Source organism: Kwoniella shivajii, chromosome 4, assembly GCF_035658355.1.
Source record: "Kwoniella shivajii chromosome 4, complete sequence".
In the NCBI taxonomy this organism is placed as follows: domain Eukaryota; kingdom Fungi; phylum Basidiomycota; class Tremellomycetes; order Tremellales; family Cryptococcaceae; genus Kwoniella; species Kwoniella shivajii.
In genome coordinates, this window is record NC_085911.1 from 189,781 (window position 1) to 214,171 (window position 24,391).

At 42.3% G+C, this 24,391-nt stretch overlaps 8 protein-coding genes across 8 annotated transcripts; 5 read left to right on the plus strand and 3 right to left on the minus strand.

The window, feature by feature from the left end:
• Window positions 1–40: 40 nt before the first annotated feature.
• On the plus strand, window positions 41–982 carry IL334_003061 (uncharacterized protein; the record flags this gene model as incomplete). The annotated part of the gene is made up of 4 exons (XM_062934797.1): window positions 41–74; window positions 152–210; window positions 290–374; window positions 513–982. The coding sequence occupies 4 exons, from the start codon at window positions 41–43 to the stop codon at window positions 980–982; spliced, it is 648 nt and encodes a 215-aa protein (XP_062790848.1).
• A 528-nt stretch (window positions 983–1,510) lies between these two features.
• IL334_003062 (uncharacterized protein) lies at window positions 1,511–3,387 on the plus strand (the record flags this gene model as incomplete). Its single annotated transcript, XM_062934798.1, has 6 exons — window positions 1,511–1,562; window positions 1,650–1,882; window positions 1,974–2,052; window positions 2,160–2,512; window positions 2,623–2,701; window positions 2,810–3,387. The coding sequence occupies 6 exons, from the start codon at window positions 1,511–1,513 to the stop codon at window positions 3,385–3,387; spliced, it is 1,374 nt and encodes a 457-aa protein (XP_062790849.1).
• Window positions 3,388–3,999: 612 nt separating this feature from the next.
• Window positions 4,000–4,998, plus strand: IL334_003063 (uncharacterized protein; the record flags this gene model as incomplete). Its single annotated transcript, XM_062934799.1, has 4 exons — window positions 4,000–4,063; window positions 4,150–4,361; window positions 4,448–4,514; window positions 4,628–4,998. The coding sequence occupies 4 exons, from the start codon at window positions 4,000–4,002 to the stop codon at window positions 4,996–4,998; spliced, it is 714 nt and encodes a 237-aa protein (XP_062790850.1).
• A 677-nt stretch (window positions 4,999–5,675) lies between these two features.
• Window positions 5,676–7,469, minus strand: IL334_003064 (uncharacterized protein; the record flags this gene model as incomplete). The annotated part of the gene is made up of 8 exons (XM_062934800.1): window positions 5,676–5,773; window positions 5,875–6,030; window positions 6,144–6,356; window positions 6,438–6,553; window positions 6,647–6,788; window positions 6,880–6,962; window positions 7,043–7,071; window positions 7,206–7,469. 8 exons carry the CDS (start codon window positions 7,467–7,469, stop codon window positions 5,676–5,678), a joined length of 1,101 nt encoding a protein of 366 aa, XP_062790851.1.
• A 794-nt stretch (window positions 7,470–8,263) lies between these two features.
• On the minus strand, window positions 8,264–13,204 carry IL334_003065 (calcium-translocating P-type ATPase, PMCA-type; the record flags this gene model as incomplete). Its single annotated transcript, XM_062934801.1, has 11 exons — window positions 8,264–8,531; window positions 8,601–8,648; window positions 8,712–9,081; window positions 9,150–9,242; window positions 9,307–9,668; window positions 9,725–9,856; window positions 9,912–10,099; window positions 10,157–11,043; window positions 11,098–11,460; window positions 11,525–12,113; window positions 12,170–13,204. The coding sequence occupies 11 exons, from the start codon at window positions 13,202–13,204 to the stop codon at window positions 8,264–8,266; spliced, it is 4,335 nt and encodes a 1,444-aa protein (XP_062790852.1).
• Window positions 13,205–15,619: 2,415 nt separating this feature from the next.
• IL334_003066 (uncharacterized protein) lies at window positions 15,620–18,054 on the plus strand (the record flags this gene model as incomplete). Its single annotated transcript, XM_062934802.1, has 5 exons — window positions 15,620–16,442; window positions 16,595–16,677; window positions 16,746–16,805; window positions 17,023–17,136; window positions 17,260–18,054. 5 exons carry the CDS (start codon window positions 15,620–15,622, stop codon window positions 18,052–18,054), a joined length of 1,875 nt encoding a protein of 624 aa, XP_062790853.1.
• A 465-nt stretch (window positions 18,055–18,519) lies between these two features.
• IL334_003067 (uncharacterized protein) lies at window positions 18,520–21,455 on the minus strand (the record flags this gene model as incomplete). Its single annotated transcript, XM_062934803.1, has 14 exons — window positions 18,520–18,724; window positions 18,827–18,870; window positions 18,951–19,005; window positions 19,095–19,256; window positions 19,315–19,379; window positions 19,437–19,508; window positions 19,568–19,651; window positions 19,725–19,811; window positions 19,878–19,931; window positions 20,001–20,055; window positions 20,116–20,182; window positions 20,246–20,319; window positions 20,373–20,621; window positions 20,692–21,455. The coding sequence occupies 14 exons, from the start codon at window positions 21,453–21,455 to the stop codon at window positions 18,520–18,522; spliced, it is 2,037 nt and encodes a 678-aa protein (XP_062790854.1).
• Window positions 21,456–22,305: 850 nt separating this feature from the next.
• IL334_003068 (uncharacterized protein) lies at window positions 22,306–24,209 on the plus strand (the record flags this gene model as incomplete). The annotated part of the gene is made up of 7 exons (XM_062934804.1): window positions 22,306–22,394; window positions 22,601–22,851; window positions 22,922–23,347; window positions 23,412–23,441; window positions 23,572–23,942; window positions 24,022–24,075; window positions 24,144–24,209. The coding sequence occupies 7 exons, from the start codon at window positions 22,306–22,308 to the stop codon at window positions 24,207–24,209; spliced, it is 1,287 nt and encodes a 428-aa protein (XP_062790855.1).
• Between the last annotated feature and the right edge of the window lie 182 nt (window positions 24,210–24,391).

Sequence of the window (24,391 nt, forward strand, 5' to 3'; positions counted from 1 at the left end):
AGAAGCACAGAAGCTACATATTATAATTGCAGTAGTAACAATGTCACTGCCAACTGATAACACTGATCCTTATGGTATGTTTCCGCCTTCTTTCTTTGCCGTTCAAATGCAATATTAAGTCGCAGTAGAAGCTGATCGTTTTCACTGACAGCTAAGATCTCACCGGCATCAGAAGCCGGAGATCTCACTTGCAATCCACGTAATTCATCGGTATGTTACCATGTACCTCTGATATCAAGATGATATCTGTAGTAAGAATTGCTCATAAAAAGTGCTTTTTAATAATCAGTATCCTTCCCTCGAATCAACCAAAATGACTACGGAAACTCTTCAACCATTCAACCACTATTTTGAAGATACAATTAGGAGCTGCGGTGGGTTCACTTTTCCCGTTACTGTATGTTGTAATACTGTGTTATCATTTCACCCATTATGAAGAATGGGAAAAACACTATAAAAGTAATAGATTTCTCACTGATTACCGATCTTGTCGATCCTGTATGTAATTTCAGATAACACAGCTCAGCGATTGCTCAGAACTTGGGTTGAAAATTGCCAATCAAATTTCTCTAAGAAGGACTTGATCCAAGCTCGTGATAACGACTCTGCTACAATCACTATGAATGGCGAAACTAAAGATTGGCAAGCTAATGACGTCGTTTCGTACCAGAATTCCGCATTCATCTATTCCTCATCAGAAGCGATACGATCTAATACCTTTAAACGGACCATCCTAGCTTTACAAATCTTGGACGAAGCTATCACTACATATGATTTTACACAGGACGAACACAAGCAAAGGGATACTAACAGACGGCATAAACGAATCAGACATATCAGAAAAGGTAATCCCACGATCGCCACATTGGGATATGATGAACCAACACATGCAACGGGCCCAGAAACGCAACTGGACGATGATGACACAGCTAATTACAAGCCTCGAGGAAATTCTGGCATCAAAGGTCTACTCGATATTTAGATAGAAGTCATCGATGTGAAGGACATCAAATGGCAGGGAAATGTAAATGAGCTGTGGTGACGAAGAAGAGATCGCAGCGATGTGGACTATGGTGTGTTTATGCATCGCTTTGCGAGTATCTCAGCTTCGTGCGCATCCTACTCTAACATCTCATCCTTCATCCAGGGCCACCTGCTCAATTATGTGGCGATTTTCATTTCCAGAACAAGGTTATTCGGATCTACTCTTCTTCCTGTGTCATCGTGTTAGCCCAAGAACGCAGTGTAGTACACCCGTTGCCGACAAAGTACAGCTGTGATAATCAGAATTTTTTGACAGAAGAAAGGAAGCGCCAGTAGATGGAAGGATTGGTCAAATCGAGCTTCCATTACTTTCGAACTCCATCGACACCCCTTTTGTCGCTCAGTTTGATAGCGTACCCCTGCAGTACTGAAAACATCGCCACAGCATAAGACCTTCGATTGATATTATGACACCCCACCATATTGTTACTACATACAAACTTGCTAAACATCAATACAGTCACAAATGTCAGCTAACAGCCTTTCCTATTTCGACAAGGCACACTGTACACCTTGCAGTAGGTTGGAATACATTCTACAGATATTTCGCTTTTGCCGCTCCTCCCCGCCAATCAGACCTCAGCTGATATGAACTCGATCCACAGGCTCATCCGGCACCGCAACTACTGGATATCATACGATGTACGAAGCGGTAACAAGCAGCAACGCTCAGTGGCAATCGTGGAATAACCATACCCAGCTCCGTCCTAAATTCCCAAGTCAGCAGACCGATGAAACACCGCTTGGATACCCTTCAAATGTGGTCGATGCTGATCCTCGCCCTGACCCGAAGTACACATATCGAAGTTCGATCGACACTGATATACCAGCTTCATTGGTAAGTAGTGCGATCCTCCATGCCCACGGTCGTGTAGTATTATGAGGGGATACAGGGATTCACTGAGAGCTAATGATATCACCCTTGTTAGCCTATTATGATTGACGGAAACACGACTGCCAGTGTGTCCCAGGGCCCAGTGGATTATGACACACTCCTTGACGTTTGTCGTGAGTTTAACCAGTCGATTAATGAGCAAGAAGATTTATTTGAGAGAGAGATTCCTCGAGAATTGCCTGGTAGCGCAATACACTGATGATCCACCTGTTTAACTTAGATAATGGTCAAGTAATGCATCTCAACTTGTGTATTGGTAAGGCTATTGAAAACTATACGCTTGATCAACTTGAATCTGCCTATCAACTTGGTTCAGTAACGATCGGAAGGTCTGAACACAGTACGAGCAGGTCAATGAATGAGCTACAGATCGTATCGATGGATGATGCCAAATCAGAAGGTTTATTCCCTAATCTTGGCACTCGATTCACGCTATCACACTGGATGGTGAGAGAATCAATCTCATCTCATGGCCTCTCAGATTGTGACAGATATCGTAAACGTACGAGGTATTTGGAGAAAAAGAGAAAAAAACGAAACAAGCCCCGTGAGGCAATTGACTCAACTGTACCAGTAAGTATATGCATGTTATGTGATCACCACTGCACCCTTCAGACCAAATACTATCCTTCATAGCTGAAGCTTAAGATGGCATATTGTCGCTGACGTGCATGTGCTTGCAGAATACTGTTGCACGCAAATTGTACGAGATAGACGAGATTGTACCTCAAGTCGATTACCCTAGTACTTTCGCATCTTGCTGTAAGCTTCCCGTTTCCCTTACGTTCAGACTGACTTTGTCTCTTGCACCTTCATATCATTCGAGCTGATGGTATATCGATATACGATATACGTATATTGGTATGTTAGATTACGATGGCAAGGACATATTGACAGAAATCACTAATTCACTGAAAAAGAATTACTCGGTTGCCGATTTGAAATTCTTTAGGAATCAGGGATCAAGAACAGTAACCATCAACGATCGACCTGTAGTGGTCAGGGCGGTGGATATAGTGGCTGAAGAGAATCTAACATTTAAGGATATCTATCACAGGGATCCAGAGAAACGTGAAACCTCAAATATTCTAGTATCTCAGTGTCTTGAAGAGGCTATTACAAATCATGATAAGCCAGGAAAACGTCAATTCAGACGACGAAAACGTTACAAGGAGTCTACAAACACTTCTGATGAAGACGCTCAAATTGTTGATAGTGAGTATACCACCAATGATGCCACGAGCTACACACCAGGAAGCGATCCTCGTCCTGAAGCTTTGGATCTCACAACAGCAAGTCTCGACTATGTCCAGTCCATGGATGATCAGTCTATCGAGACTGATCGCGCTGAACTTACTTCACTCTCTCGCGTACGATCTCGCCGAGAAGCTGATCCCTTCTTTGTAAGGGGTTACAGCAGGAACATAAAAGATTTGCTAGATTTGTGAATCAGCACCTCGCTTACAGTACAAAATACTTGTATGATAAATCGTACACGTAGTGTAGGTGATCATTGAGCTGAAGTTGACAAAGAGAAGAACGGAAAAGGTGCAGTTCATCGAATATATATATATATATATATATGTACATGGCATCCTTTACGATTATATGGTACGTGGGATTTCGATAGCTCTGCGCCACAATCGGAGGCTGGATCCAAGTTAAGCCAATGTGGCGGGCCTACTTTGGTGAATAGTGAAGGATATAATGCACAGATTCAAAATACATTCACAGCATTGCCATCTTGTACATAAACTGTGTGGCAACGCTGCTATCAATCCCTTGAATGTAGCAATACTTCTCTGAAAGGGTCAATCCTTTGAGAAGAACTTGAAAGGACGATTCAAGGGGTGTGTCTTCTTTTCGTGCACATCGTCACTGTTCGCCTTCTCACTTCACCTACTCAAGAGACAGAAACGCCCCATCCCCCACTGATATTCTATCTCTTTTCGCAACCCCAACAGTGACCCCAATATCTACAGTCTTCAAATTGGCAATACTATTTATCAGCTGTCGTTCCCGTATGGTTCTGCCTAAACAACGATCAATTCACTTCGACTATGTCAACTAATAGAAGTGCCACTGAGTTTTCTTATCCAGGAGTACAGATACCTCCAGAATATCGTAAGCATACGTTCACTGTCTTTGGCGTGTTCAGACTCTCCTTGTTGCTCCAATATGATGCAAAGTGCCAAGATGCTTTCGTATAGTTTCTTCGTTTTCGTCCAAACCTGATGCAAGTCCGAGTTCGCGTACAGCAGAAGAGGGCAGCGAATGGCAAATCGACGACAAAGCTTCTGAAGATCCCAGAGGCAACGGCGATTCTACACAAATGAGTCACTTCGCGACACACGCTCTTCCTACTCTGCGTTTTGACGGGACCAATGTGCGAATACGAGAGGCTTCGCTCGTAGAACCGGCTGTATGTGAGCTCATTTGTCTTTCATGATTTCTTCTCCTTGACCGACGTATAGGAGAGCTCAACGCTGATAACGATTCTTTGAACAGACTGGAGATACAAGTCCATCCCAAGTTGAAGCACCTCATGAATATGCGACATTTGCATCTTCCCACAGTGAGTGGAAAGAGTCTGATCAAAAGGGAAAAGCCAATCCAAGGCGGCACAAACAACGTCTATTGGACGAATAAGTATTTTCAGGACAGCTGACTGCATGACACTTTTACTAGAGGATTGGCAAAAGAGGGCCCTCGATCGACAGATCGACAAGATCATAGGTCTTTTCAGTCTTTCACAGCTTAAGACAGTTCGTGATCATGGTGAAGTAACGATTCCGGGCAAAGAAGATAACGTTACAGTGACAATGGATGCGATCGATGTGGCGTGTATTCACAACCAAAAATTGGAGACTTATTGGAGAGATTTTGGCAAAGATGGAACTCTCTCTCGCTTACTTATATGGATAGAAGAAGCGATCAAGTATCATGGTAAGGATCCTGAAGAAAGAAGGTTTATGCGTGAAAAAGCCGAATGGGAGAAAAGGCGCAGAAGGTCAAAAAAGGTCAGCACAGCACCTGAACAGCACAGAAACCTTCGCTAATTAACGTTTCTTCGGTATGATTGTGCACACAATGACAGTCTACTTCGTATAAATCTAGAGGAATACGCCAATATGTTGAATCAGATGACACTGCGCATCACGATACTGGTGAGTATTTCTCGCCTCATGTACTTATTCCGTGGCGTGGGCACATGCCTTTGTCGTCATATCTGACCTCTATCGTCGTTCGATAATTGCTAGGCTCAAAACAGAGGGAATATTTGCTGACACGTCACATGGATCTAGTCTCTAGTCGTGATCCAGATTCGCAACGACAGCTGGATCATCACACTTACTCAGACCAAAAGATATGTCTGCTCAACCTTCTTCTGCTCAGGAGTGTAACGCAGATCGTAGCTCAGCTCGAAACCCTGACTCGAAACCGGCCCGTTGGCGTCCGTGGGATTAGTTATCAGAGCTTTCTCATGTCAAGCCTTGAGCGTAAATTAAGCGGTACTCGTGCCACAGATAGGTGAGACAGTGGAAAAGATGATGCTACGGGGCGGACGGTTCGGACATACAGTAGTAGCGTCAGAGTAGACGGAGGAAGAGAAAAAAGGAGCGAGTTGACACGGTTTCATTGTATGTATGCATCAATTCATATTTCTAAAACTGTCTCCTACTATCTATGATCTTAGCATGTCATGGTATCGAAATTATTTCATTCATTCTAGGTTTTAAACTTCTTTGACCCAGCTTCCAGGTGCGACTTTGAATACTCCAATCGCTTCATAATGATCCAAGGTATCTTTACTGGTTTCTTCCAGAGTATGATCTACAGGGTCATTCTGTTCAGTCATGTTGTATCTTTTTCTAGCTAACGCCGTCGAATTGAATCGATAGCAGAGTTCAACTCATAAGAGATCAAAAACTTACAGTTGATATCGAGTTCTTTGGCTGCTTTGCTACCGTCTATAGTGAAGTAGTTGAGCTCCTTGGGAGTTTTCTCATCAGGGTTTCCAAGAGGGAAATAAGAGTCTAAATCAGGTCTCAATTTCCTAAATTCATTGACGAACATCTGATATGAATACTCTATATCCAAACAAAACATGATGGGTATCAGTCATACCCTTCCGTTCAACTTAATGGTCAGAAGAAGTGATATGATGATAGAGTGAATTGAAATCAGAGAAAAGCTTACTTACCTCCGGTGGAGATGTTATATGTATCAGTCTTTCTTCTGATTGCAGCTTGATAGAAGACAGCTGCGACATCTCTTGGATCCGCGTAAGCAGTAGCTTCGCTCTCTGGCACATGAGCGTCTTTCCCTTTGATCAACGAGAGCCAGCCCGGTAACGATCCATTGACTCCATTGAACTCCTGAGGCGAAGTAAAGTTGAGCACAGGACCATACGTCACTGATCAAAGTATATCATTCAGCAAATAATACAAGTATACTCGTACATCATTATTATCATTGGTTTGAATTATTAACTCACTTGGTGGCCGTAAAATAGCAATTGAGAAAGAAGGCTTTTTCTCTTTGATCCAGTCTTGAATAGCGAATTCGGCATATTTCTTAGCTGCACAATACCAAAGTAGACTTGCGTATGGACTGAATAAACCAATACCCGCCAAAAACAAGAAAAAAACGAAACACGATAAGTATTACCCATACCCGAGATTATCATACTTCTTGAAAACTCACTTTGAAGAATCTAAAGCTTCACAAGCTGCTTCATCGTAAGGAAACCAATCTTCCTCTGTATAATTTTTACCTATTTGTTGTTCTTTAGGAACGGGATTGAAAGCTGCTGCCATTGAAGACATGATCGAAATTGCTTTGATGGCTATTTGGTTCATCAAGGTTAGATCATGGGCAGACATTATACATCTTCTGGCGCCTTGTTTCGAGATGCAAATGCACAGCAGACAACTTACTTCCGAACTTCTGAGCTTGATTGAGGACATTCAAGACACCATTGATCGTAGGAAGTTTATATTCATCCCAACTTTTTAGATTCCTAACTCAAGTCAATGTCCTAGAATTAGCTGTCATTCCGCGGTCTCAGTATGAGATGTAACTGGGTCTTTGGCTACTTACTGACCGACTGGAGCAGCTAGATGAGCGATCTATGTCAAGGTCGCCATAAAGGTGGTTAGCTTCGTCTTTGGCCCCTGTTTATTCTATTATCGGCTCGGCTACCTGTTGTTGGATTCGTTCATCGTGGACTGTGCACATAAGCTGAGCTCGCAAGACAACTCACAACTTCCACGCCTTGGAGTAGTTCAGTTAAATCGCCCTGGAGATCAGGAACGATAACGACTTGAACTCTTTTTTCATCGATCCATTTTTTCCAAATTGGATTATCATTGATCTTCTCGACTGAAGATGCAGATCGTACTGAACCTCTGACGTCGAATCCTTTCTCAAGGAAATGAATTGCAACGTGAACAGCTATATATCCATTGAGACCTGTGATAGCCACAATAGGTCGAGTGGTATCGTTGGCGGCAGTGGCGGTTGACATATTAGAATGTTCGTCCAATGTTCGTTATCTTACAGTTGAGCGTTGTGAGATAAAGCTTGTTATGAATGTCTTGTTTGAATGTCGAGAGGGAGCAAGCATGATTCATTAGCAGCCCTTTTATACATCCCCAGGCAGTCGTTCCAACTCAAATCCTACACTGCTTTGGGCTTCCAGGCCGTCGGGCGGATGTCTCTTTAGCAGTTCTTGTGTATCTGCCACCAACATTCTATGGAAAGATGAATAATTGAGGTTTTGGGTTTGAACGAGCGGAGTTCACCGCTCATTGGTCCAGCTTATCAATCATTCTCTTTACCATCATCAAAATTTACCATTTACGGTAATTCATCTCGATTCCCACTTCACTTTCCCTCCACCTCCACTGCCCCTCCACTAAATTCCATAATCCAACGACAAATTCACCATTGGAGTTAACAAAGGTGATGAAGGAGCACGAGTATCGTTCAATTTCTATTTCATTCATATCTCAGACATCTCTCTTCTATACAGTGGGAACCAATTGTGGCCTTTTGAAGATGGTATATATGAAAGATCAATAAACCTATGTTTGAGTCAAAAGGTGCAAAACAATAAAATGCGACAAAAGATAAAAGTACGTTAATGCGTGTATACAGTTAAAATGAAAGACAGAAATTCACACTTGAAACGAAGAAAGTGTATATATACAACGAAGTGGTTTATCGATTATGTTTTGTTCTGCCAACTTCCAATCTTCTCTTTCTTCTAGATTCCCAAATCTACAAAGTGAATACATAATCTATTTTTGGGAGAGCCTTCTATCGGGCACCTTTCTCAGGATCATTCTGTTTTCTACCTGCATTTCTACCAGTAGTAGATGGGACTGACATTGATCCTGATCCAGCTTCTGTTTGAGTAGGCGGCGTTATACCGAATTTACTATACATTGGATCATTTCGATCTGTTTGAGGATGTAATTGTACTTTTCCTTGGAATAGCTCTGCTGTAGATCTTGATGGATCAGATCCGGCTGGGTTGGACAAAGTTGCTTGTCCGGTGGCTTCATGTACCCAATGTGCACCGGCACTATAGAACATTGGAAGCAGGTAAGCGATCGATCGTGGTCTGTCAGAAGGAATAGGAAGTTGGACTTACCCAACGGTACCAGCAATAAGAGTAGGAACCATTGTCAAAAGCGAAGGTCTATTGATTCATGTTGGTCAGCTGATTTATTATTTGGAGATATAAAACAAGGTGATTACTTACAATTGTATATCAGCTTCCTTCAATCGAGCAGATCTACTCTTAGCTACTATTGAACTAGCTCTAAGTCTTCCACCACGAATATTGGCGTAGGTGGACAAGTTATCTTTGATCTTGTTCAAAGCTGGATTGTACTCGTACTTTTCATCCTCTACTTCGGGAGCGACAACAGGTAAGCTGTTGGGGTCGGCGTAGATATGAAGTTTAATAAGTAATCTTTCAAATGGCCCAGTAGGTAACAGTCGAACCATGGTTCCGATAGGAATGGAGATAGCGCCTATTATCAATGAAATTCCCCAATCTCTTCCACCCAGTCGAGTAACTTGGAAAGCGGCACCACCGACTTCGATAATCAATATTTGACCACCAACCACTACAAATCAGAAGCGTGTGATTAGCCCTGTCGGTCTACTCGTTGCAACAAGTACGTGATAGACCTACTGATAGCGAAGATAATGATGAAATACCAATTTCTGAAGAAGCCTTCCAAGACGTTGAGCTTTCTATCCAATCGACGACAATTGAGTTGATTGACTATTCAGGCGTACCATGTTAGTACAAAGTTGCAACAAGAGATCAAGGACTTGAAGTAGCTCACAGATTTGACAAAAGACGAAACAGTTGAATACCAAAGCTCCCAGTTCTGTATTGTTTTGATCGGTAGAAGGTAAACCGAGTATTCTTAATCCCACGAAATGGAGTACAAGACAAACAATGATTTGATAGACGGCTTGAATACAAATCATCTTGAACATTTCCACTGTGATAAGAGGAGCGCCTTTCCTATCCGGTTTTCGATCAAGAGAGGCTTCGGTGGCGGGATCAGTGGCAAGGGCGAGAGCGGCAAAAGTATCCATGATCAAGTTGACCCAAAGTAGTTGAACGGCAGTAAGAACAGACTGTTCTTCACTGGATGCAACGGCGGAAACGAAGGTGATAACGACGGCAGTGATATTGACGCTACATGGGGCGTCAGAACCAGCAGCAAAAGGTCAAGTGGGATGATTTGGACTTACGAAATTTGGAATTGTAAGAATTTTTTGACTGAGTCATTCACACATCTACCCCACATAATAGCAAGTACAATGTTCTTGAAAGAGTCGTCCATCAAGATGATATCAGATGCTTCCTTAGCGACCTCGGTACCGCTGTCATGTTGGTCAGCCACGTGCGTACAGTATGCTCATTAAGAGTGTTACTCACGCAATACCCATAGCGAATCCAACGTTGGCGAGTTTGAGCGCAGGTCCGTCATTTGTACCGTCACCGGTAACACCAACGATTTCTCCCATCCCTTTCAAGGTAGCTACGAGAATCTTCTTATCTTCGGGTGAAGATCGGGCGAGGATTTGAAGTCTAGGGACGATTTCGAGTCTTTCGGCATCAGACAGCTGGAATAAAGAGTCAGCTCTGTTGGTTCAAGGCCTTGTGATTCCATGTTTACTCACCTTTCTGAACAACGGACCTTCCATAATGATACCACCAGGGGTAAAGATACCACATTGATTAGCAATTGATCTTGCTGTAAGAACATTATCACCGGTGCACATTTTGACTGCGACACCAGCTCTTTGACATTTCTCTACAGCTTCCCTTACACCTGGTCGAAGGGGGTCTTCGATACCAGTGACTGCGATGAGGTTTAGATCTTGAGCAAGTTGCTCAAAGGGAATTTCGTTTGAAGCATTCTTTTGTGTCCCAGTAGGTGGCCAAGATTCGAAATCCTTGTAACAAAGAGCGATTGTTCTCAAACTCTGGTTCGCGTAGAAGATGATAGTCTTCATGATGTTGTTCATCGTGTCTTCCGTAAAATCGATGGTCTGGAGCTTAGAGTTCGCGTCATGATCTTCAGAGACAACAACGTGTTTTGTACACTTCTTCGTCAAGACTTCACTTGCACCTTTAACATAGAGTCGATAACGATCACCTATCTTTACGACAACTCCCATGGCTTTCAATTCTGAACTGAAGGGTATCATTTGAACGACAGGGTAAGCTTCTCGAGTTTTCCTCCAATCGGCCCATCCTGATGCTTTGGCGAACTTCATTAGAGCAGTTTCGGTTTTACTACCAACAAAGCCGAGGTTGCCCTCTTCGTCTTTGTCTTCGAATGCAGATGAGTTGATGCAGATAGCCTCGTTTAATAGACTGGTGAGTTCGGAAGAAGCGACAGCATTGATATCATCCATTTCGAAAGCGAAATCATCACGGACTTGTTCGCCTTCGACATCATTGGCGTTCGATCGAGATGCGTTATCTGAGAGGTTCTTGACGAATTTACCGTGTACACCTAGAGATCCGGCGACGACAGTCATCTCATTCTGCGTAAGTGTTCCTACAATACAGGTTATCAGCAGGGACATCGGACATAGGAGATCACATCACGAACCAGTTTTATCGGTGCAGACAACCGTAGCGTTTGCCATAGTCTCACAGGAACCTAAAACCCTGACCAACAGATTCTGCTTCGTCATTCGCTTCGTAGCAAATGCAAGAGCCAAGGTGACAGCGAGCGGTAAACCTTCAGGAACAGCGACAACGACCAATGTGACGGCGATGATGAGGATTTGGATGAATGCTTGAGCCTTATCATTTGCTGATCTATCTGGGTCTGTTTTGAGCTGAACGAAGAATCGAATCATGAGTGAACCGAAGAGAATAAGACCTGCGGCTGCACCTAGTTTGGCGATCAACTCGGCTAGACCATTCAGCTTGATTTGTAAAGGTGTATTTTCAGAGTCACCTCGCATAGCTGAGATGGGGACAGGTCAGCATGAGGTTAAATGAGCTTTCAAGACATGTGTATGAAGACTCACACATCATGATTCGACCGTTGAAACTATTTGTTCCGACAGAAATAACCACATATTCTCCGACACCTTCAAGCACTTTACCACCAGATATAAGGAAACAATCCTTCTTGGCTTTTTCACCGGGTTGAAGTGAGTCTCGTTCCGCGATACAATCATCGTATGTAAACTTCTTGATGGCATCGGATTCACCAGTAGCTCCAGATTCATCACATCGAACATTATGACCACGTAAGAAAACTCCATCGACGGGAAGGATTTCCCCTGGCTCGAGTAAACAGATATCACCGACAACGAGATCTTTTGTGTTGATGACCATTTCGTTACCGCCTCTGATGGCTTTGACTGTTCGATCTTCACGTTGAGCATTCAGCTTCTTGAATTGACGTTCCTTTTGCCAATCATTCACTGAACCAACCATAACGACAATGATAATAGCAACAACAATGGCAACACCTTCGACCCAGTCGACTTGAGGCTCTGTACAACCCCCAGGAGGGGGACAGTCGTCATTGAATATAACCTCGGGAGGAGTACCGAGATCTTGATATAGACCGAGGGCAAGTGAAACCACGGCCGCAATGGACAGAAGAATCTACGGAATATGATTTAGCATGTCATCTACTAGGCCAGGAGCAACACAAGACGTACCAAGACTTTATCCTTGAAGGCTATCCACATGAGTTGTAATAAACTCTTGCTAACCCTTTCAGGCAATTCGTTCTTACCGTATATACGTCTTCTGTCATCCATACCTGTTCGCCATTGGGGTTCATTGGAACCAGGCATTTCTGAAGAGCTTCTTGGAGCACCGGTTTCAACTTTTCCTTCACTGGTACCACCATTCAGACCTTTCTTTCCGTCTACACCTAATCCATGAAGTAAGCCTTTCACACCGCCAATCTTTTCAAGATCTTCGAGGGACTTTGGATCAACGAGCATTGCTAATCTTGATGGTTTTTCTTTGAATGGAGTAGGATCCGTTGTATCCTTGTCTGGATCGAGATGAGCGGCTTGAACAGGTTTTTTCTCTTCTCCGCCATCTTTGCTCTTCTTTTCCTTCTTTGCGTTTTTCTTCTCTGCTTTGATTTCAGATTTGGTATGAGCTGTGGTTCCCGTTGTCATCCTGCTCAAAGCATCTTTATCTTTTTGAGGAGATTTGCCAAAATGAGAATGACCTTCTTCGGTAGCACCTTCAGAAGACCAAGTTCCAACTGACCAGCCTCGTTTGTGACGTTGAGGATCATTCTGATCTACGACTTTCAATGTCTCCATTCCTGAATCTGCGGTTGGGTAATTTTCCCGCAAAGCGAGAGAGGTTGGAGGGACTGGTGAAGATGGAGTCACAGCTTCTTCTGAAAAATGAACGGAAGAATTGGTCAAGGTTGGTGAAGGGGGAGTGACACCTGAAGACCATGAAGGAGTAGGGGAATGTGTATGTCCATTTGGATGAAGGTGAGCATGAGAAGGGGAAAGGTGTGATGGATCATTTATCGGTACACTACCGCTTCTACCTCGAGGTGGTGTGATTGGATGTTGATTATGTGATTGGACTAGGGCTTCATCGTCAATGGGAGGGGCAAGAGCGGGAGGTGTGTTATTGGTTGGTGATGGGCCAAGGTTATCGGTAGGTGATGACGAATCAAGATCGGTTGTGATGATGAGTGGCGGGGCGGAAGGAGGCATGATGAAGGATGTATGAATGGGAAGACGAGTGGGGTGAACCACAAAGATATCAAGGCCTTTTTATCTGATTGAGGACAGTGGCAAAATAGCAGCACAGATATCGCAAAGGCGGGGTATTGACACCTTTCGAAGATTCCAGTCGAGTCCTGTTTGATCGCAAGGTGATTTAAGATGGAGGGGATAAAGTAAGAATGGAAGCGAGGTTTATATGATATAATCAAAGCGGTGCGGAATTGGTCAACAGAGTGTTATTGCACTACAATTTGAACGTAAGGTTGGGGGATGTGAGTCAGTGTGATGTCGACTCTTGGCGTACGGAATTAAATGTATCGATAATAAAGGAGTGAATCTAGGTTGAGGAAGAGCGGATGAGGTACACGAAGGGAAGAGATGACGAAGAGGAAGAGGAAGAAGAACAGAGTGGTATATACTCACCTTAGATATTTTTGATTCTATCTACAGGCAGTCGATGAGGTAGGGTTGGATTTCAGGTTGAAAAGCCAAAATAAAATCGCTCATACGCAATGTACTCTTTTCTCCACTAGTAGTAAGAAAGTGACATGCATCCGATGTGATAATGGGTGTATGCTGTAGTTTATGAATCGAACCTGTTACTCTGTTGCAGTAAGAATATTGTTGTCTTTCTTTCTTTCTTTTCAATTGAGAACGCCAAGACCTTGGCTTTGTGAAGGTTGACTTTTATACTCGCATGTATTTATTATTGTTCCCGTATTTCCCTTTGTTGGAAAAATAACACGCGACAATGAGATCCCAAAGAGATGACGATGTGTTTTCCGAGTTGATCAAGATGAGATCTTTTCCTCTTCTGGATTTATCTTGATGATATTCGTACTTGAGAATTGAGCTTTGAGATTGCTTGGCAGGTAACAATCGAGATGAGTATGATGGAATATGATGAGTGTTCTCGTAGTCTCGTTCATATCCGTGATTCCCAACAAAAATCAAAATAAGTAACGTTAGAGAAATCATGTGTTACATTCCATGAAAATTACCGCATTGGGAAAGAACCCTGCACGTGCTTCTTCTCATTTTGGCAAGTACTCGTAGCTATGGTGGTAGTCTGAAACGGAAGCAGTTGAACTGTTACAAAACGCCAAGCATATGACAGAGGCGGTGCAGAAACATTACATTTCGACATAATTCACGCGTCACGGTTGGATCGAAAGAACTCTATGAACATTACTCGTACACATCGCGCATATGGGATATCACTTCCTGCTACTTTTCCAGAGGCTGTATACGCTCAGTTGACTTCTGATCACCAAGTCGTATCAGGCAAGATGTTGATCGCATTATACTAATTGATGTTCAATCGCTTCATAAGGTATCGTATGGATTCCCTTTTTTCCACGATTCATCGATTCATTCACGCAATGATGTGAACGACGAGTCTTATACCCCATTCGCATGAAGTTGATTGAACCCATCCTTTCCGTCTGTCCCGGCGGCAATCAACATGTCTTTTCCTCGTGGATTCAAATCCCAGGGATCAACCATCACGATCAACCATCAAAATTACACATACGCATTGATCACTTACCCCATTTCTGATTCTCACAGCACGCCATCACCCAGGTTTATCCCATCGTACCTGAAGTAGCATTTCACCATCGCATTGTCTGTTGATTCGGAATGACGAGGCTGAAGTTGGCATGAGGAGTGTTATGTTGGACCCAATGAAGGTGGAATAAAAAGGAACTAGAAGGGAACGATGTATGACATTCTAAAGGTGACTGTCTCTCATATTGGGTATGTTGGTTGCATTCAAAGCCATCATTCCCTAAAGTCAAAACGGCAATTTGGAATGGTCTTATAACTAAAAACCCATCATCGAACCGCAACGGAAATAGACCACACTAAAGGTTCAATCAACAAACAAAACATCAAATGGCAAAACAGTGGTCACTGGTGGAGATCAAAGCTATCAAACCCTTCATTGAAAAGTCTCCGATAATCCATCTACAGGGCTAACAAGTTTTTTGGCTGAGCCTTGTGTAACACAATTGACCAAGTCAAACTCAATTTGGAGTCAGGATAACTTACCCTCACGATAGAGATCCAGAAATCAGACAAATCGTTGATGATCACCTGAAAAGCACGTAATTCGTCTTTTCGTTTCCAATCAGAGAAAATGAACTGATTGGGTGATCCAGATCTGCACAAGAACACTTCTACCATCTCCATCTTCATCTTTGTCTTCATCTTCATCTTCATCTTCATCTTCATCAAGTTAAGCAGGAATACACTTTCAGACTGAGAGAGAAATTTCAAGATCGGTCCGGAATAAGTGTCATGTTCCTTGGGATCGAGTGATAATGATGATGATCAATCCTTTTCATCCCTGAGGTAAGAATATAGATATCTTCATATTCACCTGGAGCTACTCAAATCACCATGTCGCCTGATACGATTCCACCTCTATTGGATATGAGTACCGATTCCACTAAGTTGGACATTACTCAGATGGCTTGGGAGGGTGAAGAAGAACTTTTCAATGATGTTGAAGATGATCAGGCGCCATTAACAGAAGAATCGAATATAGATTCAAGACCAAGTAAGAAACCCAGGAAATCAAAAAGATCAACAATGTCCACTCCAATCCGAGAAACAGAACAACCATCTCCCATATCCACATCCGCAACTAGTCGTAGAATCATATCAACATCTATGCATAATATGACGTCAAGGTCAACATTTAAACATGTAGATAAAGATCTCATCAATCCCTCCAAACCACGGATCAAGACATCGAATGTGTTTTGCAAAAAACAACCGCCCATTCCCAGATCTATTCGAGAGGGCGAAAAAGAAAAAGAAAACAAAAACCAATTTTCAGATTTGGAATTAGGTTTAAGACCACTTACCTGTCCTTTTCCAGATGACAGAGTAGTTGTAGCATTAGGTATACTATCCAACATATCTTCTTTGAACATACCGCCAAACTCTACACCAATTCCCGGGTCAGATGGGGACGTCGTACCTATTTCTTTCAATTACACGAGGTCTGATTTGATCAAATACAGAATCAGAAATGATCAATCACTTGAACCGGATTCGAAATTGACTTCGGCAGTCACCCACGATAGCTCTTACGATGTTAATCGCTCAGAGTCCGTAAGTATAGCACAAGGATCTTGGATCAAATGGGAAGAATCAGGTTGCTTGATAAAAGGTTCGAGTGCTTTATTGCCATATAGTCATGATATCAACGGTAGTGGTGAGTAAGCCCCTCGTTTCGTCTTGGAGACGTTTTCTTGGACTATCGTTCCGATTGGGGGACATGTCGTATACGGCGCAGCTGTATTCGGTTTATCGTTTCGAAGTCAAAACATGAATCGTTGAGCTAATGATCCAAGCTGGCCAATACAGTATACAAACCTGATATGACACACGTTCAAGCTATCAGATCAGTCATAGCTGCCTCTCCGAGAGGAATGTTGACTCTGTCTCAGGTGATTTCCCACATTGAATGAAAGAAATGAGTCTCTAAGGAGCTAGCTGACATCAGGTGTTGTTTTAGATCTATCAAGCCTTTGAAGAAAGATGGCCATGGCATGAGACCGCAGGTACTACTTGGAAAGTGAGTATCGATCTTGAATCGAATCCTGGTGTCCTTCGTTACACCCCTTCACTTCTATAGACTTCCTTGAATGTCGGCTTGTCGTATTTGCTTGTTCTCAATCAAGTGGTGTTCGACATAGCCATCAATAGATCCTTCTCCAAACAGCTATTGCTCATTGTCAAATCATACGAGGTGTCATTATTAGCTAATTATCTTACGATTTGACATCATTTAGAACTCAATAAGACATAATTTGTCACTGAATGGTTGTTTCGTAAATATCGATAAATCAATCTCTGACGCTCATCGTGGGGGTGGTAAAGGTGGATATTGGACAGTGACGAACGCAGTGAGTGATATCATCTCATATTTTCTTGCCCTATCACATTTTAGGATATTTCCCCCTGTTCGGGACTGGGTACTCAAGGCTTTTGTTTATGTGGGATTCACTGATGGTATATGTACGAAATAGGCATCAGGTAAAACAGCAAGAAAGTCTAAGAAATCACTCGATATCAATATGCCCATCATGTCAAAGTCGATCTCTGAAGAAATGGAACTTTATCCAAACTCAAATCTGAATCCAAATCATAATGTATATTCAACCTCCCCCTCTCATTTACATCAGATCAACGACGTTTACCTTCCCCAATCTCTGACATCGTTATCAGCGAGAATTCGGAATCAAGATCGTATTCATCAGAAGAATCCAAATTCAAATTTCGAATTGAATGATCATGAAAGAATAGCAAAACCAAAATCAGCCATTTCATTTACATATAAAGTACCTTTCAAACCAGTTGGCTGGATCCCAAAAGAGATTATTCAATCTTCGAGAGAAATTGGTATATCACGTCCTATATCTGATACACCTTTAGATAACCCGTCGTTCCCTACTTCGCCCGATGTCAGTTCCACTGTTGCTTGTACATCCACCCCGAGCATACCTCCACAAGCTCATGCAACAAACTCCTCGATACCTCCTTCCCTTTTCCAATCTCCACCGGTGTATTCTTCTTCTTCCTCCTCCATGATCAATAAACAAATACACCAAGTGTTTACTACCAGAGCGGGTATCCCTTCGTTGCCAACGGTAGAACCTAAATCAAATACACGCAATGCGGGCATAGGTACAGTCACAGGTGATGGAGGACACAACACAATAGTCAGTTTACCAAGTTTGATAAAAGCTATCTATCGTCCTTTAGCCGAGGAACACGATCAATTGGGTGGAATACAATTACCTCCTGTCAATTGGAATCAATGATATTGAAAATACTTAAAAGACAGACTAGACTGAGACGCACAAAAGGACTGGTTGCGAATTTAGAGTTTATCGTGAAGGGAATCGGGAGAGTTTCTTACCCGTTTTGTTATTTGGTTGTAGATCGTTGGACTGATTGAAAGAGAGATTCGTGAGGGCCGCATATTGTATACTGCATTCATCAGGATGTAAAAATTGATGTATGAATTGTGAAATATGAAATGTGAAATGTGAAATGTGAAATGTATCTACAAGTATGTATGTGGTGGCAAGATTTACTCTACACTTGATCTGATAATCGATCTTAGCTTGATATTATGGGTAACATACATACCTACAGATAATTCGCATAAATGTGCACAACGTACATGCACATATGGTGTGTGAATACAGAATCTACATGAAGCGAATAATTCTGAACCTCGATCTTCAGCAGGATTGATTGTTTTTGAATGGGTAGAAAATCCATTAACCGTTGATAATCCTCTCTACAATATATTCGACTAATTTACTCTTCCTCTTCATGTCAGTATGACTATGACCTGATACACCTTCGTAGAAGTAATCATTATCATCTTTCAATAAATCTTCAGAGTTGTAATCAGAGTTTGATTCCAGTATAATTTCAATCTCGGCTTTTCGATTTAAATGAATTATCTGAGATAATTCTCGTCTATAATCGTACATGTCAATTTGTCAACTTCCCATCACCCTTGTTCTCTCAAGTGTTCCATGGAATGATTTGATGAAACGGCGACGGGAGGTGCTTACTCACTTCCATTCCTCAGGTAAGGTATCTCCTTTTAACATCCTCATCGCCTATTGATCTCCGTCAGCTCCATGTTCACTGGTCATCATAATCACCAAGCTTGACGTGGAAAGGAAATTCGAGAACTCACTAATTGAATATCAGATTTTTCCAAAGGTAATAAATCATCATACTTGATTCCCAGCCTGGCGCAGACAATCAAATACATCAATATATCACGCATCGGAGCAGGAAAAAGTATACAGAATATAGTATTCCTCCGATTGCGACTCACTTTTTGAAATCACTAGCTTTGACACCTAACCATTGTATCCTATCACCCAGACTTAGTCCAATGTGATCATGAGAATGTAGTGTGTTTTTAGAGCCGAAAGCATAGGTCGAAAGTATCGATATCCCATGTGGATCAGCGTCCACCAATGCATACATCTTTGCACTATGCCCGACGCCAAATCAGTTAGGTACCTCATCATTATGGAGGAAAAAAAGCTGACAAGGGATACGATTCGGCGATTAGATGTACGAGCTGCCTCGTAGCTAAATCTGGAAAACCTTTTCCCTGTTCCATATCATATGGTTTAAGCTTTCGTCAATCCTCGACAGTAGAACAGCTCACAGTGATCATCACTCCAGGACCGAGCCTTGTATCTTCCAGCAATTTAGCACTGCAAAGCGTCTGGAACACCGCCTGGGAAGTCGTGCAGTCAGCTAGCAGCGTACTTTTCTTTCAGCTTCCGGTTAGCTTACATCCTTTTCTACAACTAAAACCCAATTGACTCCGTTGGGCGAATACAAATGATCAATTCGCTCAACTGGGTCAATGAGACTTGCCTATGAACAATCATGTCAGCTGTTTGTCGGAGAACGCCAATCTAGCTGTCCTCTGAATGATAACTATACTCACGATTGTACTTGAAAGTCTTACTTCCTCTCCTGTTCGACGGTGGATGTGAAGAGAAGTAGCTGCAATGAGACCTTTTGCAGAAGCACACTGTCCAAGAAGAATGAAATGAGCCATGTTCTGAAAGGGTTTCACAGAGACTAATGGATAACTCACAACGTAGAAGTCCCTTCGCTTAAGTCCAGCAGTAGCAACCAGGTCGTCAACAAGCTAACGGGTAGCGAAATATATTAGCCGTGTGGTCGTCTCATGCCATGAAAGAGGAATAATGATGATCACTTTATCGACGACATCTTGTCGTTTGAACAAAGCCTTGTCCCGATAGAAGATGTCTCTGATGACAGGTATCGATAAGCTGATTGAGAGGGTCGGGCTTTTCTATCCAAAAGCTTACCTTAGAGTGACTACCGTTCTACTACAAACGGCCTCGTACAATACAGCAACGACACGTATAATGCATGCTAAACAATTCCTAGTCAGCTTGACAAACAAAAATCGTCTATAGCAGGCGAATTCCGTCTCACTGATCTTGTCGATTGAAGTTTGACCAGCCATTCGAGAAAGAGGATCATCAGGAAACGATATGATCTGATCATTTCTGTATGATCATATCTAAGCTGATTTTTCTTCGCCCAGAAACCGTCAGCTTACCCTGTTTTCCTATTCTTCAAATGGAGTTTAACCCCTACTTCTGTTTGGGAAAGATTTTGACTTTCCTCCGATTCTTCCTCTTCTTCTTCCACTAGGACTTCTTGACTGTCATCTGAGATCCGTCTCTTCTTTTGAGGATTTCTCTTGTTGTAACGTTCTTCTTCTCTCGAGTCGAGGATGAGCTGAGAAGAGTGGAGTTGAGTAAGGAAATCAGTAACGATTGATCCGAGAAATTCCAGCGTTTTCGTTCTATGTATCAGATGTCAATAGCTCTTCGCCATGAATGATCCTTAGCGATATGAAGATATACTGAACCTACCTAGATCCATCATCCTGGCTCTCCACGAGCACGGTATCAGTCTCAGCTGGTCCCCTCGACCTCCTCACTGATTCAGACTCTTGAGTTTTGACCTGAATCTGACTTTGGTTAGACTCTTGAGCGACTATTTCATATCTTCTCTTGCTTTCTGTCCTTCGCACTAACTCCATGAACAAAGCTTCGTCTTCGTCTTTACCTTTTCTCTGACTTTGGGTACGTAAATGATCATGAGTAAGTGAATGGGAAGTAAATGACAGGAGAGAATGTCGTCGGTCAGGGATAAGTAGGTCTTCTTGTAAGTTATCATGATGGTCATCATCATCTTCTTCAATGATAGGTAGATTGTCTTCTTCTACACTTTGTGTATCGGATTCTGCTCCTTCGAAATGGTTTCCAAAGTAAGAGGAAGTTTCTTCGCCTTGACTTTCATTCTGAACTTGAATTTGCTGAGATGAGTCATTGTGATAAGGTAAGTAAGATAAGTGAATTGGGGGCGAAGGAGATGGAACAAAGATCCTCCTTTTACGTTTTACTTGATTCTGCCTTTGTGTGCGTCCTTCTCTTCCATCGTGATAAGGAGGTGATATATCCTGTGTTAGATCTTCATCTTCTATTTGAGTTAGATCAATCGGATGTTCCAATGAACCGTGTTTGTATTCGTCATCTTGTACATATCTTTTCAGTGACTCTTCATCATTGTCACCATCAGTGTCAGTATCAGTATCAGAATGGTGATCAGAAGTAGTGCCAGAAGAATCGAACATCCTTGTTCTTTCGTTTGATTGGAAGGAAGATCCTTGTGAGTATCGTTCAGATACATAGGTACATCTTGATATCTGAGCAAGTGATTTAGATTGATGATGAAATGATTCATTAAATGATATAGGCTGAAGATGGTCTGTGATCGACATGATGTATATATGTACTCTGCTGATCAGTATAGCAACTTCATTGGATCTGAATCAGATGTTGCGTTGATGTGTAAGATGGATAGAAAGAATGGAAGATATGAAGAGAAAGAGAAAGATAATGAATAGAGACAAATCATCCGCGTTAAAATTACTTCACATCTTGAAATAGTACGCTCGGACCACCGTACCGAATATCTAAACCATGGAATTACCCAATCAGGTAATTACTCGTAGTGTACATTATTGAATCGCTCTGATCCGAGTCAAAATTCGATCAAAGCACGCAATAATACCATTGCACTCTCTCTCTCTCTCTCTCTCTTCCAGACATTTCTCATCACAACAAGAAGAAGACATTACTCTTGTCATCTCCATCAAATTGAAGCTATCGAACGTCAGGAGACCGTACTCGTGAACTCGTAAGTTCTTCACCGCGCTCAACACGATCATCTTTTGGACAGCATAACCCCTTCCACCTAATTGTATGTGAGCTGATCAATCGATTATTCCTTCTTGGACAACCAGTAAAATATAGTTCAGTTTTAATCTGGAAAAAAAGCTATATATGCTAAACAGAGCTTCACAAACGATCTTCAACCAAACACGACAAAAGGGATTAAAGTATTTTTCATCTGTATCTACAAACTCAAAAGTAGTTTCATCTTATTCATTATCTACCACTTCATTAATCAGAACAGACAAAATGGCTACTTCACAAACTGCAACTATCCCTCAGGCGAAGAGGATGTTCGATGGTGCTACTCATAAACTAGATGTGTGGTCTATCTTCACGTGAGTCAATCAGCTGGGTTACAAATAGCCAAAGGACGAATGGTCTTTATCGGATAGTTAGCTGATGATGACCTATCTCAACCTTTCCTCATCATGCTCAATTCGCACCTCGACTCGCCGTTCCAAATTCGTTCGTAATTGCTTATTTCCTTACCTTTGATTCGACTCCTTGTCAATTGATCATACCTTACATCCCCCCAATACAGCCCAGCAAACGTTCCTTCAGACGCTATTAATCTTGGTCAAGGGTTCATGAACTGGTCACCACCCGATTGGATCACAAAAGCTCATCACGAGATCCTCGACGACAACGTTACTTCTCATCATTACTCTCACCCAAGAGGTCGACCAAGGCTCTTGAAAGCTATCAGCGATTTCTATTCTCCTCAATTCGATAATTTGGAAGGCAGGAAACTGACCAATGAGGAAATCGTCGTTACCGCTGGTGCTAACGGAGGTGAGCATAGCTTTCTAATGGTAGCTGTATCTGAGTCAGGGCCTCGTACTGACCTGTCTACGCATATTAGGCATGTTCGCTGCCCTTACAGCTCATTGTGAACCGGGAGAAGAAGTAATATGTATCGAACCATACTTTGATCAATATTACGCATCAATCCATTTCCAAGGTGCTAAGCCAGTGTTCGTTCCATTACATCCACCAACAGGAGAAGGTATAAAAGATGGTTCAGAATGGACTTTAAACATCGATGAATTCAGAGCTGCTTTTTCACCTAAGACAAAAGCTGTTATAATCAACACACCTCATAATCCAGTTGGAAAAGTATTCACACGAGAAGAATTAACTCAGATCGCTCAAGTTTGCATTGAGAAAAACGTCTTGGTGATAGCAGATGAAGTTTACGATTGTATGGTCTACGACGGAAAAACACATACTAGAATAGCTACTTTACCTGGGATGTGGGAAAGAACTTTGACTGTTGGATCGGGTGGTAGTGAGTTTAACATATCACATGAAATTGTTAAACGGGACGCAATACTGATGCATGTGTATGACAGAATCTTTCGCTTGTACTGGTTGGAGAATTGGTGAGTTACCCATCATTTCTGGGCTGTGTGCTATCACCGTCCTATACATGTGATCCTAGACTAGGACAACCATCCTTCACATTTGCATTTAATCGTCATTGCAGTCGCTGATTATCCACTGACCTCGCAGGATGGCTTATCGGTCCCCCCCAACTTACATCCGCTACACTAGCTGCTCATTCTCGAATTGTGTTCTGTACTAATTCACCCATGCAAGAAGCCGTCGCTATCGGACTGGAACAAGCCAAAGAAAGACATTTCTTCGAAGATCAATTAGAAGCCTATGCCGAAAGAAGAGATATCTTGACTACTTACTTCGATCAAATCGGTTTACCGTACACGAAACCCGAAGGATCTTATTTCTTACTGGTAGATATAAGTAAGGTCAAAGTACCGGATGATTTCCAAATTCCCGAATCTTGTAAAGGTAGAGGAAAAGATTTCAAATTCTGTTGGTGGATTGCCCAGGAATTAAAGGTTGTTGGAATTCCTCCATCAGAGGTGAGTAAGCTGTCTGGCTTCATCTTTGGTTTGATAAAAGGGTGAAAGCTGAGCACAAGCTGATTCCTTCCTTTATCAGTTCTACTGTGACGAACATGTAGAGATTGGAGAACGATTCGCTCGATTTGCTTTCGTAAGTTTCTTGGTAAGAGGCCTATACTTCCACAACGCAACAACTGACTGGTGGGATTGTTTCGACAGTGCAAAGACCCTGAGTTACTTCATGCTGCAGGAAAGCGACTCCTTCGATTGAAAGACTACTTGTAGATGGATACAAGAGGGATAAAACAACGGAGCGGTATCAGTGCATCCATTTAGATATTCTCCTTCTACATGCATCGCATTGTATATATATAATTTACTGTGCATTCCCCATTTCATGATAAAATGAGGATAATACCTGTATTCCCACGTGAGATTCAGTCGCAGTGAATTGCGGGAATACTCAT